At 45.6% G+C, this 17,615-nt stretch overlaps 2 protein-coding genes across 3 annotated transcripts in view; one reads left to right on the plus strand and one right to left on the minus strand.

Moving 5' to 3' along the window:
• LMBRD2 (LMBR1 domain containing 2) overlaps positions 1–2,849 on the minus strand; it is a 43,425-nt gene extending 40,576 nt beyond the window's left edge. For both annotated transcript variants that reach the window (XM_059417003.1, XM_059417002.1), the window contains exon 1: positions 2,496–2,849. The gene's annotated coding sequence lies outside the window, so the exon portion shown is untranslated. The remainder of the gene's footprint in view (positions 1–2,495) is intronic.
• A 135-nt stretch (positions 2,850–2,984) lies between these two features.
• SKP2 (S-phase kinase associated protein 2) overlaps positions 2,985–17,615 on the plus strand; it is a 33,583-nt gene continuing 18,952 nt past the window's right edge. The window contains exons 1-4 of the mRNA XM_059417004.1: positions 2,985–3,214; positions 3,697–3,968; positions 14,517–14,628; positions 17,008–17,151. Of these exons, the coding sequence (XP_059272987.1) occupies positions 3,171–3,214; positions 3,697–3,968; positions 14,517–14,628; positions 17,008–17,151 (572 nt within the window). The 5' untranslated portion in view covers positions 2,985–3,170. The remainder of the gene's footprint in view (positions 3,215–3,696; positions 3,969–14,516; positions 14,629–17,007; positions 17,152–17,615) is intronic.

The raw sequence follows: 17,615 nt of genomic DNA on the forward strand, positions 1-17,615 counted from the left end.
CTCCCAGGTAAGAATGCTATATTACTTACAGGTAATATATGACTCTAATTTACATGGGGAAGATAGAAAAGAAAACACAGAGCAAATTAGAATAGGGAAAGTACCCTTCTGTTCTTGCTCCAATCTGTCCATCACAGATAGCAATAAACTACAGAGATATAAAGGTCTACCTTAATAATAATGTAGGAAAGATACTTTTGAAATTTGACTGGCAGGTAGAAACTTCTTGCTATATAATCGTTGTTGGTCTTTTGTTCCCCCAAGCTAACTAACAGGTAAAATTAAATAAATAAATAAATAGAAAATAAAGAAATCTATAAGATTTATTTCATGCTTTGATGGAACTAAAGAGAGAAGCACATCACTCTTATATTTAAATACAATCTCTTTTGTTGTATTTGATTTTCAAAAAGAACACTAATATACTGCAAAATAGACACATAGCTTACAGTGAAATATAGTTTCCAGTCCTTTTTGGCTCCTCCTGTGCCCTTGTAATATTGACCATTTTGTCTCTTTGACAACAAACACTTTCCCAATTTACAAAGTTGCTCTGTATTCTACCTCAAACTTCCAAAGAGTACTAAAAACTTCTCTAATGTCATTTGCAGAGATTAAAAAAAAATCGTAATTCATTTGTCCTAGATACTGATCTAGTAATTCTAGTTTCAGAAATTTAAGTTACACCTCTCACTAAATGGAAGGTGGGTATGCTTAACCTTGCTTCTTGAGAGCAAGATTAAATAAATGAAATTAACCAGGGGAAAAAAAAATCCGTATCAGTAGGAAACACAATTTAATTCTTGAAGAGACCAGACTGCAATATCTATGTAGCTGGTAATCTCATCTCTTCAACAGACACAATTCCTTATATCAGACTCCCATGTACCAATTTAAACTTTTATTTACTATATAAAGAGAACAGCCATGATTAGAATAATGCAGGGGGAAAAAAAGTATTCCTATTTCAGCAAGCTAAAGTATTTTTGTTACCAGGGCAAACTGTTAGTAAAATATCTTTTCTAGAATTTGAAGACTGATTTTCAAAGTTGACAGGCTTTCTCTGAAGTCCTACAGAGGGCTTCCTGTCCATCAATTCAGCTATTTCAAGTATTCTGAGAACTAGAAATGTTACCTGGTTCCTAGGAAACTACTTGCTGAAACCTACTACCAGGATATTTCTCATCTTTAAGTTTAAAACCATCCCATTAGATTTTCCTATCTATAAGATCTACTTTATATATCAAAACTTTGTTTATTGTCATCATGGCATTTAAAATATTTTTTCCTTGTTTCTTTCTCCTCCATTAGTGTATACATTCTGTCTTACTTTAAGACTATAACTTTTTAAAATATACAATGACGATCTCCGATCAGTTGCAATTTTAAGGAAAAGGATGCAGATTTCAAAGGAAGGCAACTGCTTTCTCCTTAGCCAAAGTAACATAAAGGTAACTTTATATAAAAAGTCAGAATACTGCACTTAACAGCATTTCCCTTAACATCAGTTTAATGAGTTGTGAACACTGAGCCTAGTCTTTTTACCTAGTTTAAATCAACTTGTGAGCATATCCCTTCCTTACACCAATTTCACTTATTTTCAAGAAAAAACCCCTAAAGATTCGTGAATACCTTAATCAAGAAGTGGTCCCTTCTCAAGCTAAGCACCGAGCCTGAAACCAACACATACCCCGGCAAGAGAGGTTTAATTCCAGCACACAGCGAAATCATTTCTTAATGGTATGTCATACTGTTTGTTTGTTTGTTTTTTTAAGGCATGTCGTACTGCCTACTGAAGTAATAACTCTTAATATTTTTGTGATGACGTGGGTCTGCTTACTTCTGAACTTAATAAATCCTCTCCGCTTTTATGAGGGTTGGAATTTATTCCCCTCCTCTCTTCCACTGTTTCCCAGGGGTCACGGTTATGGTACAGGGTGCACAATGGATTTCGCATGGTCATCCTACCTCAGAACATGGCACACGCCCTCCTCTAACCGCCTCCAAACTCTTCCCGGAGGAGACGGGCTAAAAAGCAGCTCGCTCTTAGACGGCGACGCCACCAGACGCAGCCGGTTGAACGCAGGTGACCGAATGGCTTCGCCGGTGGCCCGCAGCGCTGCGCTTTTGCAAACACACGGCCACCTTATTTGTTCCCGTGCTGGCATTTGTGAAGCTCGTCACGGCTGCGAGGGGATGCGCCGCTTTCCCTCCGCGCACAGGAACCCCTGTGTTCTCCCGCTCGCCTAAAATCAAACCCCCGCCTCTCGCTCGAACTGCGCTCCACTTTACGCTTCCACAAGCGTTATCTGGCTTGACCCTCACGCCAAGCGTGTTCTCAAGATAAGCCTCGAAGCCGCGGTGCCTATTTTACTGTTGAGGAAGGAATCCTGTGCACGGACCCAGTGCTAAGGGTCACTCTCTCCCCGATGGAGGAAGCAGCTTCCCGGCGGAGGGGACAGCGAGTGTGACGCCCGCGGCCCGCATCCTCTCACCTGGCCGGCGGACCCGGCTACCGCCTCCTACCAGTGGCCGGGAACGTAGGCCCGCGGTAGCGGCTGCTCGGGGTCTCCGAGGTCTTCTCGATCTCCGCCTGCGCTCGGCCTCAGACCCCAGACCCCAAAGTGCCTCACGCTCTCGCCATCAGGCTGACCGTCCGATCTTGCCAGACAGCGTCTGGAAGGACCGGGAAACTCCGCGCTCGCCACAACCGTCCAGGATCTGGGACCTACAGTCCGAGGCCACGGCGGTGACGATCGCTAAAAGGCCTGCAGGCTCCGGGGGGGATGAGGAAAACCCGTCCCCAGTCAAGCGGCTGACATTTCCCAGCCAGCCGGAGCACCGCCCACTTCCGCTTCCCCGCCTACCCCTGTGGGTAGCCCAGCCTCGCAGCCGCGGGGGGTTGTGGGTATCTCGAAGGCGGGTAAAGTAGCGAGGGAGGAAGTAGAGGAGAGCCTGCCGGCCTAGGCAGAGCCGAAACTACAGTTCCCAGCAGGCAGCGAGGCCGCAGACGGCTGCGGCGGAGCAGAGCGAGTAGAAGAGCCCTGCGCGCGCGGCGAAGATGGAACGTTGCTAGAGTTCGCGGGTCTTGCTGCTGGGGGTCGGAGCTGCACGCCGTGAGCAGCCGCGCGCCAAAGCGGGAATCCCGGAGGCTAGCAGTTCTGCAGTTAATGCACGCATTTAAAACTCCAGAACCTGTGGACGCCATGCACAGGTAACCCGATTGCAAAAGGGGACGGCGAGTGAGTGAACCATCTCAATTCTTTTAGGCCGCGAACATTGCTGCTTGCTGATATTGTTACAAATGCTGTAACGTGAATAGTTGCTTAGCTCCTTCTTTGGGAAGGCGTGGATGGCTGGGTGCTTTAGTGCGGTGATCAGCGTGCGGTTTTATTTGCCTTCCTTGTTGAGCTTTCCTGCTGCCGTTTTCATCGTTGTGCCCTCCCGCTCGTGTGTTCCCTCCACTTTAAGACATTCTTGAGGCCTTCCCCGTGATCGTAAATCCAAAAGCCTTTTTGATTTTCGGTTATTTTCTCTTCCCTTCTTAGAAACTCGCCGCCGGCACTTAAAAAGCGATTCCATGAGACGCTGTGAAAGTTCCGTGCATTCATTGCATAATTTGCAGTTTCATTTAGGCCTTTCAATTATTATGGGTATGCTTTTGAAAGAAACCGGGGCTGTTGTGCATTTTTCCAGGAAACACCTCCAGGAGATTCCCGACCAGAGTAGCAACGTTACCACCAGCTTCACGTGGGGATGGGATTCTAGCAAGACTTCTGAACTGCTCTCAGGCATGGGGGTCTCGGCCCTGGAGAAGGAGGAGGTGGACAGTGAGAATATCCCCCAGGAACTGCTTTCCAACCTGGCCCACCCTCAGAGCCCTCCCCGAAAACGGCTGAAAAGCAAGGGGAATGAAAAGGACTTCGTGATAGTCCGCAGACCTAAGCTAAATCGAGACAGCTTTCCAGGTGAGGTATGAGGGTAAAACTGTCGGTCACATAAGAGGTGGATTGAAGTATTTTATTGGTAATCTTTGTTCAGCGATCTTTAGGAAGGCACGCTTTTAAAATTGCCTACTTCTGAAGTCGTTTTTCAAAGAAATGGGACAACTGGTCACTGAAATCTGAAGGAATCTTGGTAGGTTATATTTTCAGGTGCACAGTTGACTTTTAACCCATGTGAAATTTTAACCCAGAAGACATTCCTGCCTCTTTCCTTTGAAGGGAATCTGCGTGTTCAAAGACCAGCTCGGTGCCACTGATAAATGGGGACATAAGCAGTAATCTTGCAGGACTTTGTTGTTGTTGTTGTTTATATTCTGCTGCTGTATAGCCTTGACTGAGTTTGTTGCCATAATTGCTTTAGTTATTTCTCAAAGGACTGCTAAAGCGAGTGTTAAACTTAGTGTAGGGACTTATATCTCCAGGATCCTCCCAAGTGGATTTTTCTGGTATGCTCTGTCTACATTACTGCCAGCATTATCTGTTTAGTCACCCAACCAGAAACCTAAGGATCAATCCCTTCCAGCATCCAACCAGTCATTAAATCTTTCCGTCTTGTCTCCTAGATGTTTTTCAAACTCTCATTATCTCTTGCCTGAATACTGGAATGGACTCATAATTCCAGTCTTATCCTCCCCAGACCCACTCCCAGAGTAGAGTGGACTGACTGACATGTAGAACTCACCATATCATTTCCCTCTTTGATAGCTCCCCATCCCCAGCCTTCTGGGGATGAGTGCCTCTCAGAGTGGAACAGAGCCCCAAAAGTACAAAAAGCCATAGAGTGATAGGGTAAACACAGTGCAATGACTTGGGGTTATCAGCTTTTCTTGCCAGTAAATCATCTAAAACAGTCCTGCAAATATTTGCTGAGCACATGCTATGTGGGGGCATTGTTTTTGATCTTGGGGATAAGGCAGCAAACAAAATCTAAACATTCCTGCCCTCGTGAAATTTCTGTTCAAGGGAGAGGATGCAAGGAACATAATAAAGGTGGTTTGTAGTATGTTAGAATGTGATAAATGCTGTGGCCAAAATCAAGTACAGAATAAGCCAAGAGGGATTGGAAGTTCTGGGGGTGGGAAGATGGATTGCAACCTTAAGTAGGGTATGGAGGGAAGGCCTCACTTAGACACAAGCTTTTTAATCAAAAGCATAAAGGAAGTGTGAGGAATGTGCCATGCAGATATCTAGGAGAAGAGGGCTCCAAGCAGAGGACAAAGTCAGTGCAAAAACCCTGGGGCAGAAGCATGTCATGTCTGATTAATTAAGAAGGAAGCCATATATGGAATGAGCAAAGGGGAGAGTAGTGGGAGATGGGGCTGGAGGTGGTGGTGAACAGAGTTGTGATAGGACGTTTTAAAAGGGCACACTGATGTGTTGGGATTAAACTGTAGGCGGGGTCAAGCGTAGAAGCTTAGAGCTTTGTTAAGAGGTGTGGAAATGGTGATAACTGTGCTCAGATTCTGGATGAATTCTGACATTAGAGTTGACAAAATTAGGAGGCTATTAAAGTAGTCTGTAGAGGAGGTGATTAAAGCCTAGACAGGAATTGAGTGGGTGATAGGGGAGAAGAGACAGAGTAAAGAAATGAAGTCGTGCAGAGCCACGGTAAATAAGTATATTCCTCAGTTCTCCCATCTGACCTTTGAAGAAGGGTTGGTTGGTTGCTTTGCTTTAAAAAAACAGAAACAAAAAACTGTTGTTTGGGGGTTTTGACTTTCATTGGGAAAGAGAACCTACAGATTAAGGTCTGGAAATCTACATCGGGAAGGGGTGAATTAATTAGAAAGGCAATAAGGAATTGTGAAGTCAGACAGATCTGACTTGACATTCTAATTCTGCTGTTTACCAACCTTGGGAAGTTATTTAAGCTCCCTGTACCTTTGTTTCTTTGTAAAATGGAATAATAATACCCACGTCATATGTTGGTGTGAAGATTAAGTGAGAGAGTGCACATAGAGCTCTTAGCATGCTGTGTGCATGTAACACACGGTAAGTGACCCCAGTTAATCTGGTCAAAATTTCTGACACTCATTTTGAAGCCACTTCACTTTTTCTTTTGTCCTTAATCCTGTTAACCTGACTTTGTTAGTGTAAGAATTTTTTTTTCCTCAAAGTCTAATGCTCATGTTATTTTTAGTGCCTCGAGTGCAGCACTGGCAGTTTGGTTCTTGACCAACTAAATGTGGTGAAAGACACTTTCTGCTTAGATAAGCAGGTTTTGATTCATTTGCCCAGTGCCCGTGGCTTTTAGACATTGAGCGTGATTACTGTGTGTCCTTCCACAGTCATACCCGGATAAAGACGTATAAATAAAAGTCATTTTTTCATCCAGGCACAACAGAAGATGAAGGGATGGTTGCTGGTTTGTAGAAAATTCTTGGTAAAGCTGAGGAGACAAGACAATACATACTAAGAGAAGCTCACAGCAAAAGATGGCGGCTAAAACAGTAGCATTCAATGAGGCTTTCAGATAGTCAGTGCTCTAGGAGGCCAGAGGAAAGAAATCCCGTTGGCCAAATTGAGCCAGGTGCGGCTTCCCAGATGCAGAAGGGCTTCCAAGGTGATTCCCAGTAGATGTGAACCAGCTTTCTCCTCCTCCTCCTTAGCACATGTGGAGGCTCTGGGGAAAGAAAGATCTGGAAATGGTCCAATCAGTAAGTCTAGATTGTTAAAATTGACCTCAAATATACATGTCTGAAGTGAGAGGAGGAAAGAGAAATAAAGTTTTTGTGTTTGTTACTACCTAAGAGAGAGGCAGAGAGGGAAACTAATTGCATACGTCATATGTGCATGGTATTACCCAAAATATGGCTTGGTTAATTGGTGTGGGGAGGTAGATTCACTGATGCAGGAGGGACAGCTGGGCTAAAGGACTCCCAGTGGGCCTCCAGTGTATCTGGATCATGATCGGCTTGGGGGGTGGGGGGGAGGGTGTCTGCAGTTGTCAAGACAGGTGGCTAAGAGCTCTGCCAGGATCAGGGTAGAAGAGGCCACACCTGCTTTATGCAGTGATCTGATGACAGGGGCCCTGGGCTATGAGTTTTTCCTGGTTCTTCACTCATCAGTCTCCCTGCGGGCCCCATGCGAGACTCACACACATTTGGGGACTAAATCCTCATCATCATTTTATTTGGGAAGATAAAAAACTGTGTGGCAAAACCATACGAGGACAGGTCTATGTGACCCTCTGGGTGAGTGGATGGAAGGAACTGGCAGTAGGTGACTCAGTCATGAGGTTAGTAAGAGGCACAGGGAGGACATTAAATGCTGTCTTGGTCCCTTTTCTCCCTATCCCCTCCCCCGCCAACCAACAAGAGGGCCATGAAAACACTGGTGAACTAATTTGTTGATTAGCTTTTTCATGGCTGTTAACCCGCTTGACATTCTAGACCCTGAAATGGTTCTCAGTGGAGACTCTGAAGTTTAGTGTCTGCTGATATCCCCGAAGAAACTTGCTCAAAGTGCAAAATTCCTGAGATTCTGATCCAAGAAGTCATCATGCCTGGTTCCTGAGAATCTGCTTTTTAATGTCCCCAGGCAAACATTTTTCCTCCAGTTTTTTTTTCTTCCAACCAGTAATAAATGTATTTTACGTTGTAATCCTGGGCATGTGCCAGAAACAGAAATTTCACAAAACTATATTTCCCCTTACTAAGATAATATCCTGTTCCATTCCATTCTTTCCAAACAGTGCTGTTCAAACTAAATTGATTTCATGAGTCACCAGTGAATCTTAGCCCGCAGCTCCCAAAGCTCAGCCCTGTGAGAGCCATATTTATGGGGCCCTGGGAGGCATCTTTTCTTTGCCCTGTAGCTTCCTTCCATTTGTTCGTTCAACAAGTATTTATTGAGCATTCCTAGAGATTAGGAATTCAGCAGTGACCATAACAGACCAAAGACCTGGCTCTCAGATCCCATATAGAGCATTTATATTATACCTTGTTCTCTAAAGTCACAATTTCCATAGTTTCTCCGTCGCTGTTCGCACTGCACATTTCAGGGTTGAGCTAGTCTCTTACGGATATAGAGGACTGGATGGAAGGGTCATCGAGGACCCTGTTTTTGTTTTGCTTTTTGAAGTTCTGCCCACTTAGACAAAACAAAAACCAAAAATATCAATTTTTTATGGTCTGGTGTTTTTATGATTTGTGGGCAGAAGAAGGAAGACTCATCCCAGCATGACAGAACATTTGTGTTTTCCCAGAAAGGAAGCCTAGGTTAATACTTCAAACAAGCTAGCACAAGCAAACATTAAGTGTTTAAGTGTTTAAACATAAAAAAAAAAAATTAAAAAAAAAAAAGGTAAGTGTGAACACAAGTGCCTGCTTTTTCTTCAAGTATAGTTTGTTTATCCATGTTTAAGGAGAGGAGCAGTTTTCAAGAGTCAACGTTTTGTTTATGATTAAGATTTGGAATTTTAACTTGAATCTGAGTGTAGGTGATATTCCAAGAAATAAATAAGCCAAGTAAGATGAGTAACCTAGACTGCGAAGATCTCATGCATAGAAAATTCTTCCCTAAGCCGCTCTCCCCAGAGGATTTGAGGCATGGGCAGCAGTAAGGTTACAGACGTGGACAGCTGGTTTGCACGTGAGGGAGAAGTGGAAATGATGGTGGCTAAGGATGATGACCAGCAGTTTGCTTAATCCGGCCAGTTTTCGCCCCGTTCGTGGCTCTGAAGTAGGTTTAACTGCCTTCACGTAGTTGAATACTTGAGCTTGAATAATTTTTTCCTTTACTGCATGGGGCTGGTGTGCAGCCCTGGGGGGTTTAAAAGAGGCGAGCGGAAGTAAGCCCTGCTCTGGACTTTTCCATCCGTGCGGGCAAACAGACCAGACAGCAGAGTAGTCAGGCATCCAGGAAGCAGATGGTTGATGTTTTGAGAATTCAATATGGCGAGTAAAATTAGATTAAGCATATCACAAGCCTGGATCCCAGCCACTGGGGGTGGAGAACAGACTTTTGCTCCATCTGCTTGGACAGCAGCCATTCTCAGACTTCAGCCCTCCAGCCAGGAGCCCTGCAGTCAGTGGCCTGTGGTCAAACTGAGGGAGCCCTGGGCACTTGGCTGCCCTCTGAGGCTGTGCATTTTCTCGGCCATTGTTCCTCCCCGTGGGAAGCCCACTTGATAGCTCTTGATCTTTGTTTGATGTCCTCTTCCGGCCAGCCCTCCCTCCCTCACCCTGATTGAGTTCGTTTTCCATAGCAAGTCAGGTGTGATTCCTAACCTTCCCTAACATTGTAGAAAACATGAAGAACTCAGGATGGGGGGGACGTAGAATACTTGAGCCTCCTGTGGTTGAAAGGGCATCATTTGGAGTCAGACGTGGGGTTGAATCCCCAGCCTGACACTTACTGGTTGTGTGACCTTGTCCTCTTGTCACAGTGGCATCTTCTTTTGAAGCCCCTCCCCCCATCTCAAAGACAACTCCTGTACTGATATGGGGACCTTACGTTTGTGTGCTGGGTTTTGGTCTCCAGCCTCCATCCCTGGACACCAACAGTGCTTTGTTGTTCCTTTGCAGATACAGTCCCCGTCCTGTTCCCCACCCTCCCCCCACACCCATGGCCAACCTCCTGACATCCACCTCCTCTGTCTGCACCTGCACCTCGGGGCGTGGCCTTTTGACCTGCTCAAAGCCTCCTGGCTCTTTGCCTCCTGGCTCTGCCACCTGGTCATTGAGGTCACCTGGGTGAGGTGATTCCACTCTGCTGAGACCAGTTTCCTCCTGGGTAAAAAGGCCCTACCGAGTGCCCAGGGTTGCTGTGTTTAAGTCCGTGTGCTGGAATAGATGCTTGAGACATTTTTAGGGTTTTCAAGTAAATGGCAGTTTTGAAGTGTTAGGTTTTGTGTTTGTTGAGTAGTTTGTCTCCAGGCAGGGCTGTTGGGCAAGGATCCGTGGCTCACACCCAGCTCCAAGCTCTGGTGCATTGATTAGGCACCCAGGAATGCTAGTAGAGTGGAGCCATAGGCCGGCCTTATCATTTCACAGATGAGGAGACTAACTGGTCTTAATAGGCAGCAGTGGTCTTGCCCGTCTCTAAAATAAAGCTGGCATCCTTCTTTTGGGGGTCAGTCATTCCTTTGTGAAGTGTCACCTGAGTACTTTCTGGCACTTTCATGACACCAGGCGTGTGGTCATGATTTGGTTAGCAAAGGTTGACCAGTCGCACAAATACAAAATCAGCGCATTCACAGCCATATTTATGGGGCAAAGATTTACTGGATGCCTGTGGGCTGGGTATAGCGCTGTGTGCTGGGAGTGCCGGTCTGGATTTGGTGGGGGGTGGTTGGGAGGGCTGCAGTGGAGCCCTGGGAGTGCTCCTCTGAGGGGGTGACATTTAAGCTGAGATCCAGAGGATGAATGAGTAGGAGTTCTAGTGTTATTACTGGTGTGGCTTCGGTGACTGGCTTTGGTGTCCTCTGCAAACCTCTGCCTTCGTTGCTGGGGCTAGTTTTCCTTCTAGCATTTTCATTACTTAGCTCCTATTGTTCCAGCTGTTTGGATTTCTTATGTGTTCCCAATAAAATAAGCACTAAGTTCATTAATTTATTTCTCCCTCCCTCCCTCCCCTTCACCACAAGCCTCCCTAATTTCCTTTCCCACCGTCTTTAGTGGACGCGTGCACCCCATTTGGAGCTCCACACCTTTATATGCCTTTATATGCCAAGGGCTGTCTTCTGCATGCAGATGTGCCTGCTTGACGCCTCCCTCCCTTGGCAGACCTCTGGGAGGTTAATTTGCCTTCCTGGTCCCTGAACCACCCCCAATCCAGTGACTGACTGCCGTTGGTGGATTAATACTGCAGCACCCATGCCCTCAGCTGGGACAGCTCTGGGGCAGGAGCTGGAGGGTCTCTTGGAGTCCCCAGCGGACTTGAACTCCACTTGGCCATGGTGATAACCTGCTTTTTAACATACCCTACATTGGCTTCCTTCCCTCCCATATCTCTTCACTTCCCAGTGCTTCCTGGAATTACTTGCCAAATAAACTACTTGAATTCAGGTCCCCCAGATCTGCTTCTGGGGATCCCAAACTTCGGTAGAGCACTGTTTGAGGCCTTGGTAAATCGTACCATGTAGCTCTTGTCCAAGTAAAACCTCGTGTGTTTCCAAGCACCTGAAAATTCTAAGCAGCATTGAAAAGAAAAGGTCCTCATGGAAGGCAAGTGCACAGATTTAACGGTGAGAGGAGAGAGAGTCAAGACGGAGAAAAGTGTGACTCCGCTGCTTGATCTCTTCCCTTACATTATTTAATCCTCATAGGGAACTGCTTTGCAAAATAAATCCCTTTATTCCCATTCCTACAGATGAGGAAACTAAGCCTGAGAGATTGGTTAATTTGCCCAAGCTTCATAGACTTGGGCATCAGAGGTGTGTTCCCATGGTTCTCAAAAATGGGGATGCCGAGCACCTGGTGCCCCGAAGGGCTGAGGGGTCATTGTGAGTCTAACATACTAGATTCGAAATATCTAAGTGTGTCATCTCTTGCCAAATCACCTGTTAGAATCTGATCTACAGGGGCAAGAGGCAGCAGAGGTCAGGGAGTTAAGAGTTAATGGGAGGAAAACTTAAAATGCTGTGTGTCAACTTTTTCCCAATTTGGGAGGCAGAGCAGGAGCCCTGTTTGAGACCCTCTGTCCTCTGTCCATGCTGAGCTTAGAAGAGCCTTGTGGTGATGATGGAGGATTGCTGCCACACTGAGGAGATTCCGGGTCCTCTCCAGCTACTTCCCCAGGTTGTGATCCAGGGTCAGTAGGGATAGGCTGCCTTCTATTTACCCCTGGTTGCAGGGCTATAGTGATTCATTTTGTCCTCCAGAGAGGGATGGTAGGCATTTATGAGCAACTGCATATCTCCTCATTTTTCAGTAGAGGCCACTTCCTCCAGGACGGCTTCCCTGATCACTGCTCTACCACCACACACTGCACAGCACTGCACCATGAACCCCACTGAGCCCATTGTGATACTTCACTGAAATTTCCTGTTTGTGTCTCGAACCCTGAGCTGGCCATCCCTTATGCCTCTTTGTAGGCATACAAAGAGGCATACATAGTATGTGCAGACACCTGCACATACTATCTGTTCAGTAAATTTGTGCATGGACAGATGTATCAGACATTGCTCTAGTTCCTGGAAATAAAAAAGATTTTTTTTTTTTTATAGTCATTTTTTTGCTCTCCAGAACTCACAGCCCAGCAGGGGCAGAAGCTAAACAGATGAGTAAGTACATAATAAAATTGTGGTTAAGAAACAAAGTGACTTGTTCTTGGTGATGTCACAGGAAGCCTTCCATAGGCATTGGGGTTTTAATAGCAACTTGATTTTAAATCAGTAGCCATCGGGGGCAGGCACAGTGTACACAGGGCTATGGAGCTGTGGCATGGAATGACTCATTCTAAGAATTACAAATAGGTCCAAATGCCTGGAGCACATATCTACATAATGAACCGAGACGAATGAGTGGGGACTTGACGTAAGGCTTTGAATTTCACACCCAGCAGTTTGGACTTCAGGCTACATACATGGGGGGCACCACTGAAAGGTTCTAATTGAGGGAAGGTCCTGGTAGTTTTAGAAAGATTAACCAAGGGTCCCACCCGGAGGCAGCAGGTGCATCCTCCTCCTCAAGGCTTTTCTCCATCAAGTCCTCCGCAGAGTGGCCCACTGTGCTGGTGCAGTAAATACTGACACCTTTTAGATGGGGAGGGCCGGTGTGTTAGTCATCAGGGTTCTGCAGCAATGCTGAATGAGTAGGAGACATAGGGAGATTTACTATAAGGGATTGGTCATGCAGTGATGGAAGCTGGAAAGCCCCAAGGTCTGTGGTCCAAAGGCCTAGGAACCAGGAGAGGAGATGGTTAAATTCCAGTCCAGCTCTGAGGGCAGGAGGAGAGCCATGTCCTGGCTCAAAGGCCAAGACGAAACCTGCTCTCCCTTCGTCAGTTGTTCTTAACAGCCTTGGACTGGATGAGCCCTGTGCGTATTGGGGAAGGGAATCTGCATTTCTTAGTGGATGGACTCAGATGTTCATCTCATGCAGGAACACCTCACAGAAACACCCAGAGTAGTGTGGAACTAAACCGCTGGATACCTCTTGACCCAGTCAAGTTGACACACAGAGTGAACCATCACACAGGGAAGAGGATAGGCTCAGTGTACAAGAGCCATTGGGGGAAGAGGGAGACGGGGGAGGCCAGTTACTGAACTAACCTCAGCACTCAGCTGCTTCAGTGCCTACTCATTCTCTTCTTGACCATTGTCCTGTTGTCCTGATCTTGTTATTCTGTATGTTCATATGTAAGAGTTCTGTTTAAAAATTGTTTTTATAAGACAAAACTTAAAGTATCTAACTTTTTTCCTTCCGGTTTGTTTGTTTGTTTGTTTGAACGAACACAGAACCCGAGCAATCCTTTTAGAACATTCTATGCTCAGAACCCTCTAGTTGTTCCTCCTGACGTTCAGAGTCACAGCCAGAGCCCTCATCATGGTGTAGAAAGTTCTGGATGACCTGGCCTCTCTCACTTCTCTACCTTATCCTCTATCACTGCCCCCTCCCTGCTTTTCCTGCTGTTCCTCAAAGCAGACATGCTGTTCCCTGTATCTAGAACATACCCTGGGTACTCACAGGGCTAACTCCCTCACTTTGTTCAATCCTTTGCTCAGTGATCCTTGTCTCCATCAGGCCTTCCTTGGCTGAAATTTGTTGAGATTTTTGAACACTGGTCCTGCACCTTCTGTCCTTTACCCTGCTTAATTTTTCTGCGTAGCACAAATCCAGTCTTTACATATGATTTAATTTACTTATTTTTTTTATGTGTGATTATTTCTTCCCACTAGAATGTAAGCACCATGAAGCTAAAAGTGGTTTGTCTATCTGATTTCCTCCCCTCTCCCCAGCACCTGAAATGCTTCCTGCCCCCATAGGAAGCAGAGAGGTACTTGAGACCACCATTTGGATATTGCACTTGTAGGCAAATTGACTTCTAAATGCTTTCTGTAAATCTGAAAGAAGGAGGAGACTTCATTTGCCTTTTAGATAAGATCACTACTCAGTAAATCCACCACAAATCCATTTCTGAGAGAAACAAGGCATTTCTTAGCGACCAGAGGCATCATGTCTTAGACATCGCTGTGCACTCTCTGAGGGGGCGGGGCCTGTCCTGTCTGAGGGGGCAGTCCTGGCCTAAAGTTGGCCAACAGGTGCTGAAGGCAAAAACAGTATGAAAAGTATTCTTGGTTTTGTCTTTTCTCCTTTATGGAGAAAGTGTGGCGCTTACCGCTGGGTACAGAGACCACAAGTAACAAGAAAAACAATTGTGGAATGAGTAATTCGATTTGTGTTAAATTCCCCTTTTAAGTTCAGTATTTGTGTGTATCCTGGTGTGTGAGGATATTCTTGTGTTTAAGTTCAGTATTGTGTGTATCCTTGATGAGCATGGACTCAGTGAACTTGATTGGGTAAAAGAATGGTGATGAGAAAACACCTCTTTTTTGCTCCCTTAAAGGTGTTTCATGGGACTCACTTCCTGATGAGCTGCTCTTAGGAATCTTCTCCTGTTTGTGCCTCCCTGAACTCCTAAAGGTCTCCAGTGTTTGTAAGAGGTGGTATCACCTAGCGTAAGTATTTTTCAGCCCTCCCAGTATATGTGTGGGGAAAGGGGAGGGTTATTTATTTATTCATTGGGGCCTGGTGAAACTAAAAACCAAGAAAAATGTAGTAGCAGAAAGAATACTAGGTATCTTTGTATTTTTATTAATGATTAGTGTCTTTGTTTCACAGTGAAAGGGAGGGGAGGAGTCTCCTGGAGGTATAAACTTACCCATCTCAGAAAACTTTTTTGGATATTCATGTGTTATTGGATCCTGACTGTGGACCAGGTGATGCACTAGGAGTGGGGGGCCGCAGGAAGGCCTGGCCACTCCCCACACAGGGGGCTGGGCAGTGAGAGCAGTGGGGAGAGCAGTATTAGGACTCCGTGTGAACCCCCCATTTCTGACACTCAACACTCTGTGGGGGGGACGTACTTGACACTTCTGAGCCTTAGTCCCCCCCACCCCGCCCGTATATACAATGAGGTCATAGTACCTTCCAGACAGGAAGAATCCCAATATGCCGGCGCAGTGCCTGGCTCGTGGAAGCGTGGGGCATGTGGTCACTGATAGTCATGGATGTCTTTGTTGGTTTGGGGGCACACCTTCAGGTTTGCACAGTGAGCTGCACCTGGAAAGTCTCAGTGTGCTAGAAGCAGTAACAGGCTAGAAGGGTCGGGGTGGCGGGAGGCTTTGCTTTTCAGTTGGAACTTCTTCCACTTATTCCACTTGTCCTCTCCAGCCAACCAACCACTAGCCATCCTGGGCACTTGAAGGCCGTCTGTGTTTCATCTCCCTCCATGTATCTGTGGCTCTCACTGTGAGATGGCAAGAGCCCTTACCCTCCATTCAGGGCTCTGGAGGCAATAAGACATTACAGGCATTTCCAGCGGTGGGCTCCTTGCTTAGAAGACCCTGGGGGGGGTGGAAGGGTGTGCGTACCCGGAATGCTGGAGCGCGTGGTGGTGGAGTTGCACTGACGCGCTGACCCCTCCCCAGGTGACCCCATAGTGATTTTCTTGTTCTTCCAGGTGTGCTCTTCAGGCAGAGTCTATAAATCCTCACCTCAGTTGTCATATGAGTAACAGGTGGCATCTAGGAAGCACTGCCTTCTTAATCATAGAAGTCACATGATGCCTTGACAATTTCATCACGCAGAACTATTTCAGTTCCAGCCAGTGGTCTGCCTATTTCAAGCAGTATTAAAAAATACAATTCTAGTAGGCATTTAAAATGTTCCCGCCTGTGCTTGAGCTCATGTTTTCTTTTTTTTTTTCTTGCTAAATTGAATTAATCTGTGGCTGTTAAAGCTCCCTTATTGTACTGTTCTGTACATTTTATTACTTAATTTTTGCTTTAGAAAAACTATCCAAACTCTAAGTAATGTTTTTCCTCTCACATTAGTTCATACATATACATATATTTCTGTGCACACATACGCTTTTTTTTTTTTTAAGCTTAAAGGGTATTGTAAAACACCCAAGTGCCTTTGTAGGGTTCCTTATTCCTCGTAGATATTTGATATCTCTTAATCAAGTGTAGTTGACCCTTAAGCAACATGGAGGTTAGGGGCACTGACCCTCCTGCCCACTCAAAAAATCCCCGTGACTTTTAACTCCCCAAACACTTACTACTAATAGACTGGTGTTCACCAGAAGCCTTACCCATGGCATGAACAGTCCATCAACACCTATCTTGTAAGTTACATGTATTGTATATTCTTATTCTAACAATAAAGGATGCTAGAGAAAAGAAAATGTTATTAAGAAAATCATAAGGAAGAAAAAATACATTTACAGTACTGGAAAAAATCTGCATATAAGTGAACCTGCTCAGTTCAAGCCCATCTGCAAAAATCAGCTGTGGGGCTAACTTTCTTCCTTTTAGTTCTATTTCTGTGTTACTTAGGGTAATTGTGGTAACTCATGTATGCTTTACAAAAACACCAAGTGGGATCGTTGAGGCCATTTTGAACCTACCTACCTATTCAGTAATCAATTAAGTGATTGGAGCAATCATTTTTTAAGTTACTAAATTGTATCGAACATTAACATTTTATTCTGTGGTTCCAGCTCATTCATTACATGGCTATAATAGCATTGAACCATCTGAAGGAAAAACATACGGAGATATATGTATGTATGTGTGTCTCTGTCTCAGTATGTGTGTGTGTGTTTGTGTATGTGTGTGCAAATGAAGACAGAAGCTTATCCATGATACAAGCAAGAAATACTCATTTGTGTCTGAAAAAATACCATAGCTAGTTAATATAGTCAGCCCCAAACCGAAGCTTCCTTCAGAATCTGCTCCAGGGTGATTCAGTGGCCAGAGCCTCCTTGTTGCAGAGTGGGGGGGCCCTCCGGTATCCAGTGCCCTCAGCTTATTAAGGCCCCCCCTCTTTTCCAGGTTTGACGAGTCTCTGTGGCAGACTTTAGACCTCACAGGTAGAAACCTACACCCGGATGTGATCGGTCGGTTGCTGTCTCGAGGAGTGGTTGCCTTCCGCTGCCCACGATCATTTATGGATCAACCATTGGGGGAACATTTCAGGTAAAAAAAGGAAAGCCCCCAGAAAAGGCTGTTTGTAAATCTTAAAGTGGAAACAGATCAAAACTTTGTTTCTTTCCTGTAACTTACGACCTGTGACAAGCCTATGCAGTGGAAGGCTAATAGAATTTTGCTGTGCGTCTTTGTGTTGAAACACGGCACAGCTTTCAGTGATGCCGTTTCTGCTCTTGGGCTCTTGCGGGGGGTCCAGGAGGCACATTTTGCTTCCCTCAGTTGGGGTTCTTGGAGGATGGGCCCCGTGGGCCCCGTGAGGCAGGAGCCGTGCAGCGCACTCACTTGCACATGCAAGGCAGCCTCACTCTTCCCACACTGCCCGTTTCTGACAGAGTACGAGGAGTCTTCTCAGATTATGAAGCTCTGGGCATCTGATCTTATGGTGGACAAATGTGCAACCTGAGCAAGAATGCCCTCTTTTTGTTCATTTCGTGGAGGATTTTGAAGAACGA

The sequence above is a fragment of the Mustela nigripes genome, chromosome 12 (assembly GCF_022355385.1).
Source record: "Mustela nigripes isolate SB6536 chromosome 12, MUSNIG.SB6536, whole genome shotgun sequence".
NCBI lineage: Eukaryota > Metazoa > Chordata > Mammalia > Carnivora > Mustelidae > Mustela > Mustela nigripes.